General features: G+C 40.4%; 1 protein-coding gene across 15 annotated transcripts in view; it reads left to right on the top strand.

Annotated features, from left to right (window-relative positions):
• Positions 1 to 21,412, top strand: part of GTF2I (general transcription factor IIi) — an 80,845-nt gene that overhangs the window by 8,970 nt on the left and 50,463 nt on the right. For 13 of the 15 annotated variants that reach the window (XM_072882587.1, XM_072882589.1, XM_072882590.1 and 10 more), the window contains 7 exons: positions 3,562 to 3,667; positions 5,078 to 5,216; positions 18,158 to 18,292; positions 18,719 to 18,902; positions 19,102 to 19,130; positions 20,315 to 20,363; positions 21,063 to 21,106. In XM_072882587.1, coding sequence (XP_072738688.1) covers positions 3,569 to 3,667; positions 5,078 to 5,216; positions 18,158 to 18,292; positions 18,719 to 18,902; positions 19,102 to 19,130; positions 20,315 to 20,363; positions 21,063 to 21,106 — 679 coding nt within the window. In that variant the 5' untranslated portion in view covers positions 3,562 to 3,568. Of the gene's footprint in view, positions 1 to 2,916; positions 3,041 to 3,561; positions 3,668 to 5,077; positions 5,217 to 8,456; positions 8,871 to 9,193; positions 9,354 to 18,157; positions 18,293 to 18,718; positions 18,903 to 19,101; positions 19,131 to 20,314; positions 20,364 to 21,062; positions 21,107 to 21,412 lie in introns of those variants that run through there. The other 2 variants (XM_072882591.1, XM_072882594.1) reach the window with 2 other exon arrangements.

The following is a 21,412-nucleotide window of genomic DNA, read 5'->3' as shown; positions in this document are numbered from 1 at the left end:
AAATGCTGCATCCTCGGTACTCTACCAGTGTATTTTGCAAGGCTTTGTTCATTGTTACAAGCCTTTCCTTGAGCAAAGGCTCATCTTGGCACAGTTAAACTGAAGGATTTATAGGTAATTATAACTAATAATAACTGATCTGGAAGTTCTTTTTTAGCAATATGTGATTAAGATTAATAGATATGTTGTAAGTGGTACTCTGGCAGACAGCTTATAATTGTTCAAAGGATGGTTTTTAAATTGGCCTTTTTGTGTAGCATGTTGGTAATGGGTAAGGTGTTAGGCTTTTTTCAAGGCTTTGCACTGGGGATTTACGTTGGGCAATGGTGTTGTCACACACTTTCTAAGGGCTGGATCTTGGAAAGGCATCTAGGTTCATTAGATCTACTGAACCATAGCCTACTCTTTCTAATAATAAACACTGCCCCAATGGTATAGATAAGGATAGTGGAGAAAACTGTTGTTTGAAAGGGAGAAGCTGGCAAAATGTGAAATCTTTCACGTGTGACTTGCTGTCACAGAAAAAATATTCTTGGCTGCCATGGTGCAACAGGATGTCTCTTGAATCTTCATTACACACTGATCTGGCACCATGCAAACTGGTTAAAGAATGGGTATCCTAAAAATACAAGGCACTGTGACTTCATATGTTGGAAAGCCTCTTCCAAATGTTATTAGAAGAGTAGTCCAATGATAACCTAACCCAGCTGGTGATCCAAATGCGATTCTGAGATACTGAGGCTGTGGCCTCAAGTACAGCAGCAGGGTAGCCTAGGATGTGCTGTCCTCTCCATTGAGCCAGGTTGGCTGACAGTGGGGCTGTGCAGTGAATCAAAGTGGGACCTGGTCCACTGGAGTGCTTCTCCTCCCCATTCCCCAACAAGCTCCCTGACTTGGTTCACTGTGTGCCTGTGGATCAGAAACCACCTTCCAGGGACGGGAGCAATTCTGCATGGGGGAGACAGCCTGAGCTGGCACTTCTCTGATGTGCTTAGTGGATCCACAGCCTTCAAATGATCGCTAGAATTTCCTTGGTCTGTTTTCTGGACAAGGTACCTCTGCAAAATAGAAAATAAGTTTACTCTTGTTTTTACACAGCCTGATTTTTCACCTAGAATGGGGTAGGTGCGTATGTTCGTGCCACTGCTAGCTTGGGAGGTGTTGAACAGATGCAGAACAGCTGCATCAGACAGTGAGTAGAGACATGGGAGAAAGGGGAAATGTGTAGTTATGTTCTATTTCATCTTTCATATTGGATTGTTAAGGTATTGTTTTAAAAAGTCTAAAAGCTATCATGTTTAAAATCACTGTCAGCATCCCAACCCTAAAGGAGTTCCAAAGATGAGCTTGAGAACTCTATTAGGTACCAAAAATCATGGCTCAATGAAGACTGATTTATTTACCTCACATCATAATCTCCCTTTTCTCTCTGATATTCCACAAGCAATAAGTAAGATGCCCCTCTTCCTCTGGAGGATAACCCCATCAGCCTCCCCATCCCCAGCTGACCCTCTTTTAGGTCACTGAACACAGTTCAACCGTTGTTATTCCTTTACATTCACTCTTGAAGTTTAGCTCCTTCTCCAGACCGGAGGCAGGACCTGTTTGCCCACTCCTCGGTGTAGCAGGCGCTGGTGTTCAACCCCCTCATTACCTGCATCCTCAAACAGCTGTGACTACGCCATTGCCAGTTTATCCATAACACAGTTTTAAAGCTGTTTAAACCTTGCTGGCCTGTGCCTGTGTCCTGGTTTCAGCTGGGATAGAGTTAATTTTCTTCCTAGTAGCTGGTACAGTGCTGTGTTTTGGATTTAGCATGAGAATAATGTGATAACGCACTGATGTTTTAGTTGTTGCTAGGCAGTGTTTATACTAAGTCAAGGACTTTTCAGCTCCCCATGCTCTGCCAGCGAGGAGCTGCACAAGAAGCTGGGAGGGAGCACAGCCAGGACAGCTGACCCACACTGCCCAAAGGGCTGTTCCATACCGGATGGCGTCATGCACAGTATAGAAACTGGGGGAGCTGGCTGGGGAGCAGTGTCACTGCTCAGGGACAGGCTGGGCATCGCTCGGTGGGAGGTGAGCAGTTGCATCACTTGTTTTTCCCGAGTTTTGTTCCTCTCTATTTTCTAATTTTCCTTTTCACTACAATTTTTTAAAATTATTATAATATTTTATTTCAAATATTAAACTGTTCTTATCTCAACCCATGTGTTTTCTTACTTTTGCCTTTCCAGTTCTCTCCCCTATCCCACCAGGCCGGGGTGCAGGGTGAGCAAGTGGCTGGGTGGGGCTTGGTTGCCAACTGGGGTTAAACCACGACAGTCTGGAGATCCAGAAGGCTGCTGGATGTCTGTTGAGAGCTTGCAGTGTTGCTAGCTTCCCCCCCCCCAATTTGTAGTCTGGAGTGCTCTGAGTCCTATCAAAAGAACAACACAGTGCCAATTTTTCCAATGTAAGCATGTATTATTGCAATGCCATGGTTATTTGTGCTGCCCTGACTTGTCTGCCCATCTAATAGGATACACGTCACCTTTGAAAACTTGAGCCATGTCGTGGGTCCAGGTTCTACAGGAGCAGCAAGCTGTCTCATTGAGCTGTTGTGAAATGTCTCATTTATCTGAGCTATCTTGACTTTTGAGGTGGTTTTTCTCAAGACTTGCACATAGAGTTGTAACAGCCGAATCTCTACCAGTTCTCTCCTCCTCCAGGCATGTCAGGGTTTAGATATGTGTAAACATAACAAGTTGCAAAACTCCAATAGAAAAATGTGCTCTTAGCAGCTGCTGAAGCTTCATTCTCAATATATTCATTCTCATATAGACAATTCTGCCAGCAGAAGCATAAACAAGTCCTGCTTATTACTTATGTGTTAAATAAGTTGAAAGTCTCCTGAATGACATACAGAAAATAGGTTTAAATCTCTTTTTTGTGTCACTGCTGAAATTCAGTTTTTAATTTTAGCACCTTAATTGGGACTACTTAGCTTTGGAGTTAATCCTACAGCTGAAGAATATGGGAATAAAAACGTCACGTTCTGGTTAGTGATACTGTAGTCTCTGAGGCCATGATTTTGGGGCAGGGTGGTGGTGGTTTCTTTTGAGCTAGGCCATGATAATTACAGGAAGGATTGTTCTAATACTTGTGTCATAACTACGATTTGCCATTTCTTTTCTGTACGTTAATGCCAGTGTGTTTTGCTGCGTTTATCTAGACTGCTGGAGTTGCAAACATGCTTAGAAAGAAAAATCGATGTAAATTCGGCTAATTAATTAATATGCCTCTTTCTAGGCACAAAGGATTTGTGATCTAGTCGTGGCACAATATTTTAACTTTTGAATGTTTAGGTCCAGCTTTGGATGAAACAGCAGAAAACATGAAAGCGTAGACGAGCGAGCACGTCCTCCTGTTAACTTACCTTTATATTTGCTTGCTTTTGTGTGAGTGTGTTGGGGTGCATTCTGGGTTTTTGAATTTTTTTTTCTTTGCTTGCATAAGAGAGGTTTTAGTTTTCTTGCACTGTTGTGTGTGTCTGAACAGGTTTTTTATTTCATTTTCTAGGAGGAAAATGTCCCAAACTACCGCACCAGCAACGTCCATCCATGATGAGGACTCCTCTGAAAGCAGAATGGTGGTTACATTCCTCATGTCAGCACTTGAGTCAATGGTTAGTAGAGAAGTTAAGCAGCTGCGTCATAACTTTGTCTTGGCGTGTGCAGGATTACACTGATATATTGCCTCCTGCTGGGGAGCAGGAAAGGTGTAATGTTATATCTTTACCTTATTGCGTGCTGTCCAACCAGTTGTAACTCTGCCTCTTTGCTTGTGGAAAATCATGCTAACAGTCGTCTTAACAGTCATCTTGTTTCTTGTTGTGGTGTGGTTGTTTTAAAAATTATTTAGTCAAATAAACAAACGGGAAATATTTCTTGATTGCTCAGGTAGAGCGTGGTTGAAAGGCAAGAGTATGTTCTGGTCTTTGTCACCTGTAATATAGAGTGAATAAATAGTCTTGAGGCTAATGCCTTGTCCTGAGCTGCTGTACCAATTCAAAAAAACTCGTTCAGAAAATACTTTTTTTTTTTTAAGTTGGCATATCACCTGTTTTGTAGAAGTTATTTAATCATTGTGTGGTGGGGTTTTCGGTTGGCCAGAGCTGTGAGTGGAAATGCCTGTCCCGTTTCCCTAAAGTTGAGGCACTGTCAAAGATTTGGTTCTTTCAAATTGTTTTCTTAAATGATGAGGAAGAACAAAAATCTTCTTTTTAGCAATGAAAGTTTGAATGGGATGGTTATAAGATAATTGATTGCAAGCCTTTTTTCCCAGTGGGTATATTCTATTCCTAAAGGCTTTGCATCACTTCTTCCTCTCATGCTGCAGTTGGTGTCCTTATAGGTTGCAGCAAACTCTGATCTGAGTTCCCAGAAGAAATTGATTTTTTGTGATCAATTCTTGATGATCCCACTAATTTTCTTAGGATCTTTGCTCTCTCCTTGTGCCGCAGGCTTCCTGCCTTACTTCTTTGACAGAAGTTTCTCCTAGCAGAGCACACGTAGATGTTCACAGGGAACATGCAATCCTTCCGCTCAGGAGGAATTCACGTGAGCCTGAGCGCAGCAGGCAGGATGAGGCAGACTGCAGGCAGCCTTCCCGCTTGCACCCACACCTTTCTGAACAGCGCATGATGTGTGATAAGTGTGCTGTGAATGAACAAAACACCTATACGCTCTGTTGAAAGTTGGAGTAAGACACTCAGTATGATTATCTAACAGGGAAGTGATAATTTCACATGGATTGATGTCATAAATCATTTTAATTAAAAACAGTGCAATCTCTGAGTCTGGACAAGGCCTTAATTTCAGTAATATATCTACAGTGCTTTTAAGATTCCTGATGAAAAGCACTCCAGATGTATAAATTATCCTTTGCTAATGGCTGATGTTATGTTACTCGCAGTACCTTCTGAAGGGTGGATGCTGGCAGCAGAAGTAATAACTGTTTTACATGATACCACATACGTTTCTATTAACTGTACTCTTAACTATGGTAATAAAAGCTTTTTGTTTTTCTTTTATAGTGTAAAGAACTTGCCAAGTCCAAGGCAGAAGTTGCCTGTATTGCTGTATATGAAACAGATGTGTTTGTAGTTGGAACTGAGAGAGGAAGAGCCTTTGTCAATTCTAGGAAAGATTTTCAGAAGGATTTTGTTAAATACTGTAAGTTTCAATGTTGTATTTCTGTATTTCACAAGCTGCTTAATGTGTATTGCATAATACTAATAACTTTGGGGAGCAAAGTTCTGTATATCATGGCTACATGTTATAATTATGTTGGCTATGGCAAAACCAGCTGTTTAAGGACATAAAAATTATCAGTAACAGTGGTCTTGTTTGGAGTGTTATTTCAACTGTGGCTGGAAATGTTCATTTTTTTCTTAGATAATGTGACAAACTAGTACAATACGAAGTATTAGACTCACAACATGTCCTGCATTTGCTAGGGCATGTTAATTTTTCTTTGTATCCCCTCTTCCAAGTCTTTTTTCCACTCCTGAAGGCTGGGCGGGACATTGAACAGGTAGTGGACTACTTCTGTCAGCTCAGATGGTCCTGGTTCTTCAGATCACTTCATGCCTTATTGAAGCAGATGCACATTTTTGACAAGATATTATTTTTTATGTAGCTTTTTTGTATCACTGTTATTTAGTAGACAGAAATATGTATCTATACCATAATGACTTAAAATTACATGCGCATTACTTTTGTACTCCTTTAAGTACATCTAGGGTGTGTTTTTTGATTAATTTCATTTTTATAGTAAAACAGTGGAAGTTTTGTGTTCATAAAATATGATCCATTGAGTACAGGACAGTATTTTTAGGAGTTAGGTTTCAAAGATTCAGTGACTCTTTGGGGGAGCATTGATGTGCTCATTTAGGAAAGTGTTTTTGATGGACACTGCTTAATCAATAATGAAATGTACATTTACCTGCCTAAGGAAAGGGAGAAGATGCAGGTCAAGAGCAAGCCATGAGAGAAGAATCAGTCTGCAGGAGTGTTTAAAAGCAACAGCTGTAAAATGCTTGTCTTGACTAATTAAATAGTGCTTGGAAAGCAGCTATGTTTAATGTGTAACAGAAACGTTTGCTCCTAAAGATGCTTTTGCTGCTAGCTAAAATCCTCCTGGAGGTTTTGTCTCGAGCTCACTTGTTCATGGTGGGGCTCTGGATTTTTGCCACTGTCCTACTCGCTTGGACAGTGACTTTCTGTGCGTGTAAGTATATTTACTCTAAGGCAAGTCACCAGAATGTTGCATTGTAACAGGTAACTGATTGCAGAATGTAGAATTACGACCTCACTGAGGAATCAAGCATAAGAAGAATCAATTCCTTTTTTACTTGTTACAGGGGCAGTCTTCTGCTACTGGTATTTATGAAAACTGTTAGCTGAATAATGGGGGGGGAGTTCAGTTTTTCAACCTGATTTCTTTTGTTGTTGTTGTTCCTTAAAGGGCTTCCCTGAGGTCCTAGATACTTTGTTTTATTGCCAGTACAGTGGTATCATGGGCCCTGATATACTGCAGGCTTTGTATACTGGGCACATCTATTGGTAGGGAGTCTGAAATAACTGAGATTTGATGTTTGATCTCTCTGGCTAGATCTGTATTTCTGGTTCTGTACTGTGGGAAGCACTGGCTTCTCATCCATGTTTGTGTTCAACTATATCAGACATGTTTTCTATAGATACGTGCATGTGTTTAAATCTTACATTAGTTCTGATAATCCTGATCCTTTGCTTTATTCCAGTTACAAGATACTCGTTCTTGGGCAGTGTTTTTGTACTGTCAGGCTGACGATATTAAACAATATCCACTTTGAAAACAGTGTTTTCATTATGCTTCTTGCGGAACATCGTGGTGTAGACCTGTGTGAATAAAGCCAACTAACCTCAGTCATTGCTTTCATGGTTTCACTAAGTGCATATCCCCCATACTTTCTGGGGAGTTTTGATGCTGGACGTAGTTTTCTCCTGTTGCTGACAAAGATGTCGATAATTCCAGAAACCTTGACTTCAGAACACCAATTTTTAGGAATAATAGCATTACATATTCCTGGTGATGCTGATTCCATCACTGTCTTTGACAACTTTGAAGTCTTGATGAAGTTTATAGCGTAATATATTTTGATCTAAACCTTAGAACTGTGGAAGCAACAGTGCTTGCCCCTCACACCTTGTTTCTTCAGTTAAATGTGAAAGCTAGCAATAGACAATGTTAGCTACAATTCTAGTAAGTGTTTTGGAAAAATCCAGGGAGGCCACAGTTCTGTGTGTTTTTAATAAGTTAGAGTTGGGCCCTTTTTGTTCCTTTATGATTAATAAAGGCTTCCAAGAGATTCTTACATTGCTGTTAGAATTAAACCTTTAAAAATTCAGCTGTGATGTCAGTCTCTGGAACATGTGGTGCTGACAATATTGAGAATTAGCTCTCTGCTTGTGTGGGTCTCTTAATTTTTCTTTAAGTATGGAAACAGAAGTGTAGTTACTAAGCATCCCTCTGGATATGTCTGCCTCTGTTGTGACAAGCCAGCATACGTCTCCAGCCTTTACTTCCACTTTTCCCACAGCTCCTTTGTATAGTTTGAGTAAATATGAAGAGTTTTCAGAATTTGGAGGGCTCAGGCTTCAAACCAGCTGCTTATTTTTAGTAATGAGTATAATTTAGTGGGCTAAATTGATGATATGTATATATGAGGTTTATGAAGGAAGTAGCATGTACACTTTCTAGCAGTATAGGACTGGTAAAAATAACAGCGGTTCAGTGAAACCAGCACTGGAGTTTGGTTTCCTGTGGCTTTCATTCATAATGACTTTCACCCACATGGGTTCCCTAATGCCTAGCTGCAGGGGAAGGAGGAGCCCTCACACATCTCAAGTACCTAGTTACCTCAAGAAAATGTGTTAGAAACAAATTATAACAATGCTTTTTTAAATGTTAGTATGGGTTGTGTAGTGAGTGTTGAAGAACTGGTCAACAGGCATTAATTATTTAAAATTGGGTCAGATAATACATTATTCTGAACTGTGCTTAATTAAGATGGCGGTGAGACCTATGTTACAGTGAAATGGTGTGTTTCAATCGATGTAGAACTGCATATGCTTGTACGCATAACATTTGACTTAGGTAACCTGCAGTGTCAGTTATTCTAAGCCTGTGGAAGTTTGTATTGTACATAAAAAGAGTATATTCTTTGAGTGCCTGCTCATGTTCAGAATATGGACAAGCATGGATACTTGTGCACTGTAAGCAATCAAGATCATGCATGTCTTGCCCTACCAGTACCTCTTTGTTTTAGTTACTGTTCCCTGCTGAAGTGTATTGTATGGTCCTCAGTTCCTCTTGGATGGCCTCAGCAAGATGAAGTGCCTCCTTGCTCTCTGGATTGCTGCGGCATTGTGGGTTATCAGCCATCCTGAACAGGAGACTTATTCCTGGGGTGTCTCAAGAACGCCGTTCCCTTCATGTATTCATCTTTGTCATCTTGGCAGTTTCCCTTGAGGGTTGGTCAAAGTTTGGTGTCAGCTCTGTGGAATTCATTCTCATTTGAAAGGAGCTGGAGGTGGTCTATAAAACAAACAAACAAAAAACCCAGAAGAGGCCTCATCATCCCCAGGTTGTATTTGCCTATCAGAAGTGAACTTTGAGAAGAGCTTCCTGACTCAGAAACACTTTTTTGGTCATCTGCTCTGGACTTTGAAAGAGATTTACCCAGCACTGTGTGTTCCATCCCATCTGCCAAGGAGCTGATTGTTCTCCCAGAATCCCGGTTGCCTCTGCTAGCATTTCCACTGGTACCGGCTGTTGCGCCATTGGTATGTAGGTCACATGGAAGCGTAATCCTGCTAGTTCTGCAACTTTCTGTCAGCTCTCCCCGTCATGCTGCTTTTTCCTTCTTTGGTGCCAGGGCTCTGGGCTCACTTGCCTGAGGTGGGACCATCTTGCATCTGTAGATGGTTCATCTTGGATGATAGGTCCTTTATTTTTAGGAGCCTTTGTTTTCCTTCTGGTGGCCTCAGGTTTCCACGCTGATCTTAATAATGCATCTGATATGGGCCAGAGTTTGGCTTCAAGTCCTACTAGAGACTTTGGCCCAGCGTCTTTCACTCTTCTTACCTGTACCTCCATGTCCATTCAGCCACAGGTTGCAAGAACTCCTTGTAGCTTCGAGAACGCTCAGAATCCGAGTGTTTTTAATGGGCACAGCTGTTCCTCCTGCTCGTGATGAATGAATGGCACACGATGCTCCAAAGACCTTTTGGGAAAGATTGCTCAGCTTTGGCTCCTCAATGTGTTTGGTATGTGGATTACTGTTCCCTTTTGGATATCCTCCATCATCTGCAGGCAAGTAAAATGACTGTTCCCATCAACTAGGCTACTGTGGACCCGCTTGAAGTTCTGTGGCTAGGCTTCTGTCTCATTGAATCCTTCTGGCCTTTGAGCAAATAGAAGTAGGAGGTTTTCTGGGGAATTCTTCTTCTGACGTTGTGCTCCCTTATGTCTTTGACTCTGTAACTAATGCAATGCTTCAGCAGTTTAGAGGGAGGTGGAAAAAGCAAACAAAACCAGAAACCTGAAAGGCTAGATCTTACTGGTTTAAAAAACAAAACAAACTCAAAACTAAGTCTCTAACTGGATTGGCAAATGTTGGACTACTTTGGCCTGCTGTAATTTCTATCTGAATAGCTGAAATTGGCATTTCTGTCCTTGTAGTAGCTTGTCCCTATAGCCTAGAGAGAATTAAGCATCTCTGGCTGAAGTTATACCATGTCTAGCTATGGTAAATGCTGGCTTCCTACTCCATAGCTGTAATTATAGCTATGCAGTGAGTGTCCTCACTTCAGGCTTTGGCTTCCACAGAAGCTGCTCTTCACTGTGCAGGGTCTCTTCTCTGTGGAAAATGAGCTTTTTAGCTTAATATCTAAGAAGGTTTCAAATGCACAAAAAGACTGTAGATCAATCCTTTGGTCTTTAAGGATGTGCAAATGGGATTCTGAGTAGTCAGTGTGTACATCACACCTACACTGAAGAGCATCAGTCTGCTTCATCCCTAGCTGTTCATCCCCATAGGCTGGAGGATGCCTGCGTGGGATTAAAGCAAATCTGTTACTGCCTAGACCTTGTTTTCCAGGCAGCGTCTTCCTGGCTATGCTGAAGAGGTACAACTCGCTTCTTCTGTCTTTGCTTTCTGTGTTCCCTTCAGTGGCAGAATTTTGCTAGGCTGGGTGCTGTCTGTGCTGGACACCAGAGATGGAAAGTGTCATGACTCTTATCTCAGCTTTCCCCTCGTTGTTTGCTTTCCTGATCTGTTTCTAGGGATTCTCCTCATGAAGTCTTACTCTTGCTGTTCTCTGAGTGACAAAAATAGTTTGTTCTTACATTAAATGTTAATGCTTAAACTATGACTGCACAGGAAAAAGCTACTCAGATGTCCCAAGTGTCTGTCTTGTGTCCCTAGCCATGATACCCCAGCACAGCAGAAGTGCTGTCAGTGAACATAGTGCACTCCACCTGGGCTTGGGGCTGTTCAGTGGTATCACATACACCGTGCTGAGATCCTGGACAGCCAGAAAGCCATCTGAACACTCTGGATACGCTTTCATCAGAAGTGATGGCTTTGCTCACTTGAAGAGATCTCACCAGCAGTGACTATGAGCTCTGTGGTTGCTGTCTGCATGATGACTTTCCTACAGAGGAATTTGTGGCACTGGCTGAAGTCATCCCCCATGGAAAAGTGCATATGGACACTACAGCCCTAAAGTCCAGCTGTTTGAAGGCAGCAGCTTCCTTTGTTGTTTGTCTGCCTGTCATTATCCGTCTTATGTTGTTTCTTACTGGCAAGAGGTAGATGCACTCCAAATTGCCTGACTAATAAGTATTTTTCAAACTAGAAGCATTTTGTGAAATAAAATAGTCAATACTTCTCTTGCGATTGAGGTTTAAAAAATGTTCATATTCTCCATTGCATTACCGCAGGTGCAATTAGTTCCAATATTGGCAATTATAAAAGCAATGCTAGCAACAGGGCCAGATCTACAAAGCAACTTAGGTACCTAAAAATCTAGAGCAGAGCTGCTGAAGTCTCCATGACGTCTACCTGGAGGCATCTAAATAGCTCCTAAATCAGTATTTTTGTCTTGAACTGTGTTCTCTTTGTAGGTGACTATATCCAAAAAGCATGGTGTAGAAATACATTACTTCAGTATTTTTTAACCAAAGCTCAGTGAAGTGTATAGCATATTGGTATAAATATAAATTTTAACATGCTGAAGCTCTGATTGGCATGTCTTGCTGCTTTCTTTCATTTTTCTAATGGATAAAGCTATTTACATGTTTGATCCCATCTGTGTATCGTCTATGTACTTTCACTATAAGCAATGCTGAACAGGCTGTGGTATTGCAGGCCTGAGAGCATCATGCACAATCTTGTGTTTAGAAGACGATGGCTGGGAGTCAAGCTACAGTAGTGTGAATATTTTATTAATTCAGTAGCTCTGGGTTAATTTTAGACTGGTGCTTAAAAATGTCTTTGATGAAATCTGCTGAGATAGCCCCTGACACTGCAGCTTGCTAGTTAGTGTGTGTACTGGATGTAATCCTTTTATAGTACTTTATTTGGATGCTCCAGTAACGATGTAAATAAAGTATTAATACAGTTGATTTGCTTCTTCCTTACTATTGTGATTACCTCTGATTATATGCTGTATATCTTACTTGTCATGCCTGTGGTAATTCAGAAGCAGTATCTAAATGGGGTGTTTAGCTTTTCACCTCTAAAGCGGAATGTCTCAGACTTGAAACCGAGTACAGACTGAATCCCCTGACCTATACGGAAGCAGCCTAATACCTTTTCAGTATTGCCCTAATAACAGAGGTTATTAGTGGGTCTAACTGCTATCGATTGTATTTGTTTGTCCTCGTTATAATATCTGAAGGACAATCTTCATCATCATCTTTGTCTCTGATTATGTGCTATGGTATTATAGTGAAAATACCGTTCTGTAACTAGCTGACATCGTTTTATGTTGCTCAGAGGCTAATCCGTTGACACTGATGCAGCTAGTTGAAAAATACCAGTTCTTTTTGATGATGATGTGCTAGCGTGAAAGCTGGTTTCCCACAGTCATTTTCTTTGGCCCTAAACTATTCTGTGGCCAGCTGAGACTTCTGTGGCTTTTGCTGCTCCTGAAGCTACAGAATATTTTGGAAGATAAAGGAGTCATTAAATTGTAGACATAAATAGTAAATGAAAGAAAAACAATAAGAGCCAGACAGAGGATTAATCCTGACAAAACACTTGTGGAGTTGCCTGCATGCCATCACTAATCTGTTACCTATTTTAAATGCAAATGGGGGGCTGTATCTGTGATTCTTGCTTTAGCTTTGGTCTTCCAGTGCGCTTCAAAATGGGTACACTTTACAGAATGCCTAGCAGGAAAAAAGGATGTTGGAATAGTTGCTTTTTAAAGCTGTGACTGTCAGGATGCTTTCCTGTTGCCAAGCTAGAGCTGTTTTACACCTCTGTAACTCTCAACCTCTTTTTTCATGCCAGATTTCTTTCCAGCTATTTGGGAGTGGCCACTTTAAAACAACCTCTGCTAAATGCTTATTCTGTTTGAGTGTTTTCTGGAACAGGCTCTTCCCAGTCACTTTTAATGGGAACTTACTCAGCTGTGGCTCTTGGTTGTGTTCCTGAGTTTTCACTTCCTTTTTTGCAGCAGGTGGCTTGGAATAATTTGCACTTCAGCAAATTGTAAGACCAGAAGAGATGGACGGCTGCTCCTGGCCGCACTGACTGTAGCCCATCACCATTTCCCAGACTAATTGTGCTGGCAAACATAATGTATTTACTCCTACCATGTCTGTCACTTGGGAGTTAAGATCTTGCATCTCTGCTAGTGGAAGGGATCACGTAAAATGGACAAGGGAACGCTCACATTACGTGAGCCAGGTTGCATCATGCCTGTTTAGTGATCTGTTAATGCTAACCTGGCTGGCTCTGCCTAGGGTTCATTAGGGAACAGTTTCATAATCCTCTTTGCTTGGGAGAGTTGTGGGCATGGTAACTGCTGCCTTCCTTTTGTGTATCTCCTTTCCTGTTCTTCTGCAGCTCTCTATGTAAGATGGTCTTCTGCATTTGTGCCCAGGCCTCTGTATGACTGTAAAACCTTAGCACTGTGATTTAGTTCTGGGGGTCCCCATCTCCCTAGGACGCTGCAAAGATGTCTGGAGTGCCTGATTGCTAAAGCATATGGGGTATCTTTGTTTAATAAAAAGCATGACTCTTCAGGTGTTCCTGCTGGAAAGCTAGGACACTTAGCTACATACATTGTGGCTGCCTCCAGCCCTCTGGGCTTCTGCTTTCCCAGTCTCTTAAAGGATTTACATTGTATGCTGTTTATTGGAAGCACTAGTCCATGTTTTGCATCTGTTTCTGCCCCGCCCATAGTTTTTGAGGGAGATTTTCTGTTGCAGTTGTAACTGCCTGATAAATTAACTGAACGGTGTTCATTCTTGGAATTCCCAAGAGCTTTTTTTTTATTTAAGATTTAAGTTTCAATCACTTTCTATTTTGTATTTGCAGAATGTAGCTATGAGTTAAAGCATCTACCCTTAAAGACTTGATCAGTTTATTCCTAATAAATCATGTACTTAGGGATTAGTTTAAAGATAACATTCCTAGCACTCACCAAACAGTTGCCATTACAAGTAATAACAGTAAAATCCAAAGCAATCAGCCCTGTCTTTCTGACTGAGAGCCTCTGGGTTTTTTTTTTGCCATTGCTGTTGCCCTTTGAGCTCACTTAAAGGCTCAGCTTACAGTCCCCTTCTCCCTAACCTTTTGAAATGCAAATAATGTAATTTTTGAGCTGTCCCATGCTGCATATTTCTCACATATTAATATATGTTCATTAGCTAAACTCTGTATTAATAGCCTAGGTCTTCGTGAAGCACAGGGAACTAATTCTCCTGTCTTTTAGCTTTAACTTGTGGCCTGCTATACTCTTCCTTTTCTCTTCTACTGCTGTTCTGCTTCCCTTCTTTTTTCCCCAACTTCCCAGGCTCGTAAAAGGGCTTTACGTGAAGTGGGTGATGGCCAGCCCTGGCTAGCTGTGCATTTTTGGTGGTCTCCTTTGCAGCCCTTTCTCATGGTATTAGGGGTGAATTAATCTGTTTTTCTTAAGTTTTACGTTACTGGCAGTTTCCCTTGTTTTACACGTCAGTTTACCCCTTTTCCCAAGTTCTCAAAATGAAAAGAAAAATGCATTTTCAAAACTTCCGTTACATAGTTAGACACAAGTTATTTTTAAAGACTTTTGTAAGATCACTTTCTGCCTCCCTTCCTCAGGGGTGCTTTCTTTGCTTCCATCGTCTGCCTCTCCACTCCACAGATGTGTGAGGACAGAGACTCTTGCAGGTCGTGTGCCAGTCCAGATGCCTTTTCTTTCCAGCACCTTTAGCTTTAGCCATGCCCTGCCTAGCTCCGAGCTCCATGCTATTTTTCCAGGTTTATTTCAGATCTGGGTAACTGGCCTCTCTTACAGCCTTGTTAGAGCTAGGTTGCTTGGCTTGACTGTGAGAAACCTTTCATGTTCTGTCTCTGCCTAGCCAGTTAAAGGGTATAAAGCTAACAGCTAGTTTAAAAAACTTGCTAAGAAAGTTCAGTCACATTTCAGTGGAGACCACCCATCTCGTTCCCTCAGAGTCGCAAACAAACAGAAAATTACTGTAGATAGCTGATCATTTTGAAATTCCCTGGCTCCTAAATTCTGCCTCAGGTGATTTGCTTTTCTTGTGGTTTAAGTGATCCTTTGAAAATCATAAAATGATTTTTCTATAATTTGAGGTTGTTGTCCAATTTCCTGAACTGTAAAACTGGATGGCCTTAAAAAGCTCACAGCTGAACTGGATGGATGCATTATAAAACAAAGCAAAATGCTTTTAGCCACACACACATTTACTTTCCCTCTTTCATTGCTCATAGTTCTTTTCAGAGAGTAATTTTCCTTAAGCACAGATGATAAAATATATGTACATGAGCGTTGTCACAAAATAATTGTTGCCCTTGAGTTGCCTCTCCGAGTGTCTGCGCAGGGGTGACATTCATACTCTTACGATCACTTTTTGGCTTTCTCTACCTGGGGGATTAAAAACCACCTGATTAAAAACCTTCTGGTGTTGTAAGATGCCTTATGTACCGTGGGACTGACAGCTCTTTTGCTAGAGGAGCGTTGAGCTCCATCAGCTTCAGATACCGAATCCTACCACCTTTTCTCTGTTGTTTGTGTAGCATCTCATCTTCAGGTCACATTTTTGAGGAAATTTCAGTTAAGTAAACTGTTTATCTGCTAAAGCTTGATTTTTCTTTCTTTGGTGAGATGTGGTCAGTGCAGGTTTTGCCACTTGTCTGCAGCGTGACCCAGCAGGGCATGCTCTGCTCCGCAGGAGAAATGCAGCCTGCCTCCTCCGAACAGCAGCTTTCCCCTTGCTTCTGAGTAAGGTGCTTTGAAGACAGATGCCCTTTATGGCCTATTTTAGTCTGCTGCACTCAGACCATGCTTTAGTGGACCTTCAGAATAGGTGTTGTATAACGCTGCTGAGCTGTAACTCTCTTCATCAATTCATAAGCGTAACAGCATCTATTTAAGGCAGGAAGCTGGAGAGTCTGCCCAAAGGTCAGGGTGTAACTATCTAATTGCTGCCACGCAACAAGAAAAAATTGCTGAATTAAAATTTGATCACGTCAAGTACTCCATTTTTTGTTCCATCACAAAATTTTTTGTAAGAGGGCTTTTTTTCTTTTAAAGCAGTCTATTCATTTTATAGTTTCATAAGGACGGTGGCAGCTGGGAGATTCCTTTTCCTGCCCTTTGGTAGGGTGGGCTGTCAAACCCAGTCTGCTGCTGATCAGGACAGGTAAGAGGAAAGGTTGTTCTGAATAACCAAAACACCTAGATAGTACAAGAAGGTAAGAGACACTCGACCATATACAGACTCAGTACAAAATGAGGATTGTTAGGAGTTGGTTCATTGTAATACTGCTGAATCCGGAATAACTTTTGCAGAGTAACTGGACTAATCCTCCCAGTGGTGTAGAATGCAATTCTTGTACCATATAACCATTCCTCACCCTTCATGAACCCTTTACCCTGTAAGTACAGCCCCTCATCCCTCTTCCCCTCCAGGTCTTGTTGCACATGCCCCAGGCATCCCCTGTCCCAGAAGTAGCCTGAATCTTGCTGGGTGCTCTAGTAATTGTGGGGGGAGCTTCGACAGAGCCTGTTAAGTTGTGTAGCCTCCAACAAGTGGAGATGTGTCTGTCAGTGCTGCCAGGAGGAGATGAATGGCTGCTAGGTTTGATCGGTTGTGCAGGGCTCTTACAAATCTTACTGTCTTTGAGACTTGATCTTGTTTGTCAGACTTGATTGAAATTGGCCAGCAAACGTGGGAGAGATCAGGGAGGTAGATGCATAATGTGAGCTTGAGAAAATGGATAAAAATCAAGTAATAACAATAAGGGTTTCTTCTAGTTAAGAAGGAAACTTTCTATGTCTTTTTGTCTGCTTTTCATTTTAATGGGAAGCGAGCAGTGTTGTCATTTTTGTTTTGCTTATTATTTTTAGAAAGTGTGGGTACACTTTTGAGAAGCTACTGGCAGTAAAGGCGTTTTCAGTGAATCAGTCTCTTATGTGGAAAAAAACCACCCAAAAACCGACATTGCATGTAGCTATAAATAGAAACTGATGTCTCTTATCCCCGAGTCTCCAGGCAAACCTTATCAACTGTCATTAACTAAGCCCCTGTGTTATGGCTAAATAATAATATTCCATTTTTGCATTATTTCTGTGTTAGGTTATTTTGGTAGACCCTGTGATATTGCAGAGAAAGCAAAAGTTTCAGGCCTGAAGAGTTGGAGAGCTAAATGTCATGTGGAGGTGGGTTTCCAGGGCACAAAGCAGACGTGTGATCTGTAGAGGAAGGAAGAGGTTCTCTTTTAAATGAAGATACAAGTTTTTAAGATGATAAATGCATTTTTACTAAAAGCATTGCTGCTTCAGCTCATTTCACAACTGATTTGTAATCAGTTGTTCAAACTGATGTTTGTTTTCTCATATTAGCCTAGAATTATGATGCCAGCAGTACTGGAAATACAAATAGCAGCGTTTCAGACATACTGCTGTGTTTGCTCATGGTGAAGTCCAGACACAACTTCAGCACTGATCATTCTCTTGCACATAGGAACATAGATCTCCCTTGCTTTTTCTTTTGTATGCAGAATATCTCTGTTGTTTTCCCCTGTTTTTGCTGGGTCATTCTCAGTAAATCTTTGCAAGAACTGAATGGTAAGAAAGGAAGGCTGCCACCTGAAATGATCACTTCCATTTGCTTTTTAATATTGAAAGCTTTGTTATTCCCCCTCTCCTTTTGCAATGACTTTTGCTCAGAGACTAGAACAAGGTATAGGGCTGAAATATTCCCTGTTCTGCGTGATGATGGCTTGTTTGCAACTCCTCCTATTCGGCAATAAGAGATGTGTACTTAAAATGTCTTTTGAAAGATAGAGCTGCTGTTGTGGCAAAAGTCAGATCCCTTCTGTAAAAAGTTCAGCTGAGCACATACAGCATAAACAAAACAGGATATAATGTAACTGCTGCATAAGACATCATGCATAGCACTGGAGAGCTGTGGGACCCCTACTCAGGCGTTTTACCTTTTCCCTGGTGACTGTCCTGGTCCTTCTTCTCTTGGCAGTTTTGCATTTTATTTCTACTCTATTATCCTCTCCTGAGATTAATAGTGTTTTCTACCTCTTCATGCCAAAAAAGGCCTGCTTGGATGTGTCTCTTAATTCATCATTCTTACACCTCAGAGGGTGATATTTACACAGGTTGCAAAGAGGATATAATAATTTTTGTGTAAATTTAAATTTACTCATTACATACCTAGATAAGTGCATTGGCTTCTAAGGCAAATAAGCTCTTATGATTTTCTGGCAGGAATCCTTCCCGATTGTCTGTAGTCTGAAATGGAGGGACTAGGTACTGGGAGGTTTAATAACTTATTATTTTATTTTTGTCTTATTTTTATAAATAACTGCCAGGTGTTACAGAAGAGGAGAGGGCTGCAGAACTGCAGAAAACAAAGACTATACCACCTGTAAACAGACTGACAGTGGATATTGTGGAACTGGAAGCTCTCAGAAAGTCCGTGGAGGACTTTTTCTGCTTTTGCTATGGTGGGTGCTTTCAAGTCTTCTAAATAGAAGTTCTGGATTTCTAAATTTTTATTCCACTTGGGAGGAAAGTACTGCATGATCTTCGCCTTCCAGCTATACTGCTGTTAAGGTGATAAGTTTAACTTTTAGTAGCCGATTTAAAAACATACACATATATTAGATAGTTTTCTTCATGATGTGTTTTGTGGGATGTGATTTGAGATTATTGCACAGCACGGCCCATTTAGTTTTCTTTCAAGAAAGCCTCTGTATCTCAGTGGGTTCCAGTGCATGTTAATGCGAGCAGTACTTGGTTTCCTGTAGAGATTTGCATCTGCACCTTGCTTTTGCTCCAGGCCTCTTCAGAGTAAAAAGTTTTATGAGGGGCTTGTCCTTTTGCTAACTTGAGTGCTCTTGACCTCAAACAATCTTTTTTTTTTTTCCTAGGTAAAGCTTTAGGAAAGTCAACAGTGGTACCTGTGCCATATGAGAAGATTCAGAGGGACCAGTCCGCTGTGGTAGTGCAGGGCCTGCCCGAAGGACTTGCATTTAAACATCCAGCAAATTACGATGTTTCAACCCTGAAATGGATTTTGGAAAACAAGTCGGGGATCTCATTTATCATCAAAAGGTTATTTGCTCTCTCTTGTGCTGGTCTGTACACTTTGGTTTTGTACTTAAATTAAGTCCAATTAATTTTAATTTGTAATTAAATACATTGCAGCCTGTTTCTCTTAAACAGGAGTGCGCTTTCTTTAATGTTACATTACCAAGTAAGTAATGATGTCTTTACTAAAGCTATGGGTTTTTCATTCCATATTTCCACACAGGCCTTTCCTAGAGCCAAAGAAACACCTAGGTAAGTTACTACTTACTCAGAGTAAACAGAAACAGATCAGAATTTTAGTTTAGATAGCAATATAGATACAAGATTTGGTCATGTGGATAAAGTGGCAAACTGGTGCAGAGATTCCTAGACTGTGAGTTGCCTTACTTATGGAACTATAACCTTTTCCTTTATGTGTTCTGCCAGGAGCAACTAATTAGAGATAAAATTTGTTCTATTGCATTCTTCATCCTTTTACTGAATTTAAATGTAATGTGAATTGGATGGTATCTTAGGGAAAGGAAAAGTGAACTGATGAAGGACTGTGCATTGCATTTTTAGAAGATGCCAAGACTTTGCAGTGCTCCATGTTCCAATACACATCTGATTTTGGCATTTATATCTCATTTTAAAAATTGATCTAATCTTCTGAAGTGGTTAGATGTTGCAGTTCCTATGAAAGCCTCTATATATGAAAAAATCTGGGCTAAAGCGAGTTTTTTAAAACTCCGCAAAGATTCACTTCTAGCCTAGAAGAAAACCCTTCCCCTGTTCCTTTCATGGGATCATGTTGCTTTACTTGCAAAATCCATATATGTGAGAATTTGTTTTATGAAGAGGATGGAGCAATCTCTGTAGGAATGTAATCAAAAAAGAAAAAGTTTCACTTTCTGAGGTGAAACAGCCAGAAGTTGATGCTGGATTAGTAAAACTGAAACGTGTTGCCTGTGCCTAGTAAGAAGACTAGAGAATGGGAAATTACAGAGATTCTGGTAATAATGTATATCTGTTGAAAAAGCAAGGCAGGTTTTCAGTGTGGTAAATGACTTTCTGTAAACATAATCTATTTGTGTCTAGCTGTAATTTAGGACTAAGCTGGAATCTCTATAAAACAATCCATTTTCTTTGAGCAGAGTTTAGGTGGAAGATCTGTTTAACTTTGTTTCCCAAGATTTTCGCTTAGCATCATGAAAGACAGCAGTGAGAAGCATGGTGATACGCATATTCGAAGCAATTTTATAGTGATGTTGCTTTATACATTAATAAAAGCAATTTAACGAGAGATCTCGCCTTCATATCTGTGAATACAGAAAATATGCGCATATGCTTGTAAAATGTGAACAGGTTTTTGCTTCATGAAATCAATGTTACATTTTCAATTTGTATTTAAGGTAAATGGAGTACAGGAAATTGAAAGATTGTCTTTTAACTTTCAGGAGCTCATATGACAGATCCTTCACATTCAATTATACCTCCAGGTGGAAGGTGAATTTAAACTAATGTAGTTTTTTTGTATCAGATATGTATTTTCATATAGTTTGTCTTTCTCTTAATGTGCTTTTTCTGTCCAGCTGACCTTTGGATAACTTTTGCTTGCCTGGGATTATAAAAAGCATGAAGTTGAATTCTCTCTTTCTTTTGACCATTATTTGTGGGGAAACTGTTACAAATTAAACAGATGGCAAAGTTTCCCCTTGGTTTAGTTAGCCCAATGAGTGTTTTAATTCACAGTCTGTCAGTCAGGGATAAGTTTGTCATGTTTTATGATATGAAAGTGATGGGGAACAGATGTAATGTTTCTTCCTTCCCCCTCCTCAATTAAAAAATTAAAATACATTTTTTTGTTAGTAGATGAAGAGATGATATCTGGAATAAATAAAAATTTGGTTAATGTGAAAACAGGGAGCAAAATGGCAAATGTTTCTGTGCTTCTGAGTTTGCTTCTCATTAAAAGGTAAACATGCTTTGAATATTGTGTATGTCCCGAAAATGTAGGGGTGGGAGATTCCTAGCAATTCCCTTGAGATAAATCAGATAAGGGTTTTTTACTTTTGTGTTCCTAGTTGGAAAAAAAATACTGGGAGACTGATTTTACTTGACAACCTGTAAAGCTTGGGGAACTTTCCAGAAACGTGGTATTTGTTTTTTATAATGTCAATGTGCTTGATTTGCTTATTTTTGTAGTTGTCCTTCTGTTCAAGTGAAAACGGAACCAAACGAGGATTCTGGTACGTTCAAAATTTTGCCCTTATTTGCAAAAAAAAAAAGAACAATCAGTTTCTGTTCAGAAGGCTGAATTTAAGCAAAGATAGGAAGCTCCAAGAAAAAAACCCAGCAAAAATACATCCTTTGTGAGGAAGAAAAACTTTTCTTTCCTTAAAAATACCCACTTTTCAGTTGGCGTTTTTATCAAGTATTTGTTTAGCCAAATGTTTCCATTTCTAGGAGGAGAAGATTTGTAAAATTTTGTAGACTAAAATAATTTGTAAATAGTTTAGTTTTAAATGGAGAAGAAGAAAATCCTCTGGTTTTTA

Source organism: Ciconia boyciana, chromosome 17, assembly GCF_034638445.1.
Source record: "Ciconia boyciana chromosome 17, ASM3463844v1, whole genome shotgun sequence".
Classification (NCBI taxonomy): domain Eukaryota; kingdom Metazoa; phylum Chordata; class Aves; order Ciconiiformes; family Ciconiidae; genus Ciconia; species Ciconia boyciana.
This window is presented reverse-complemented; position numbering and strand designations above follow the sequence as displayed.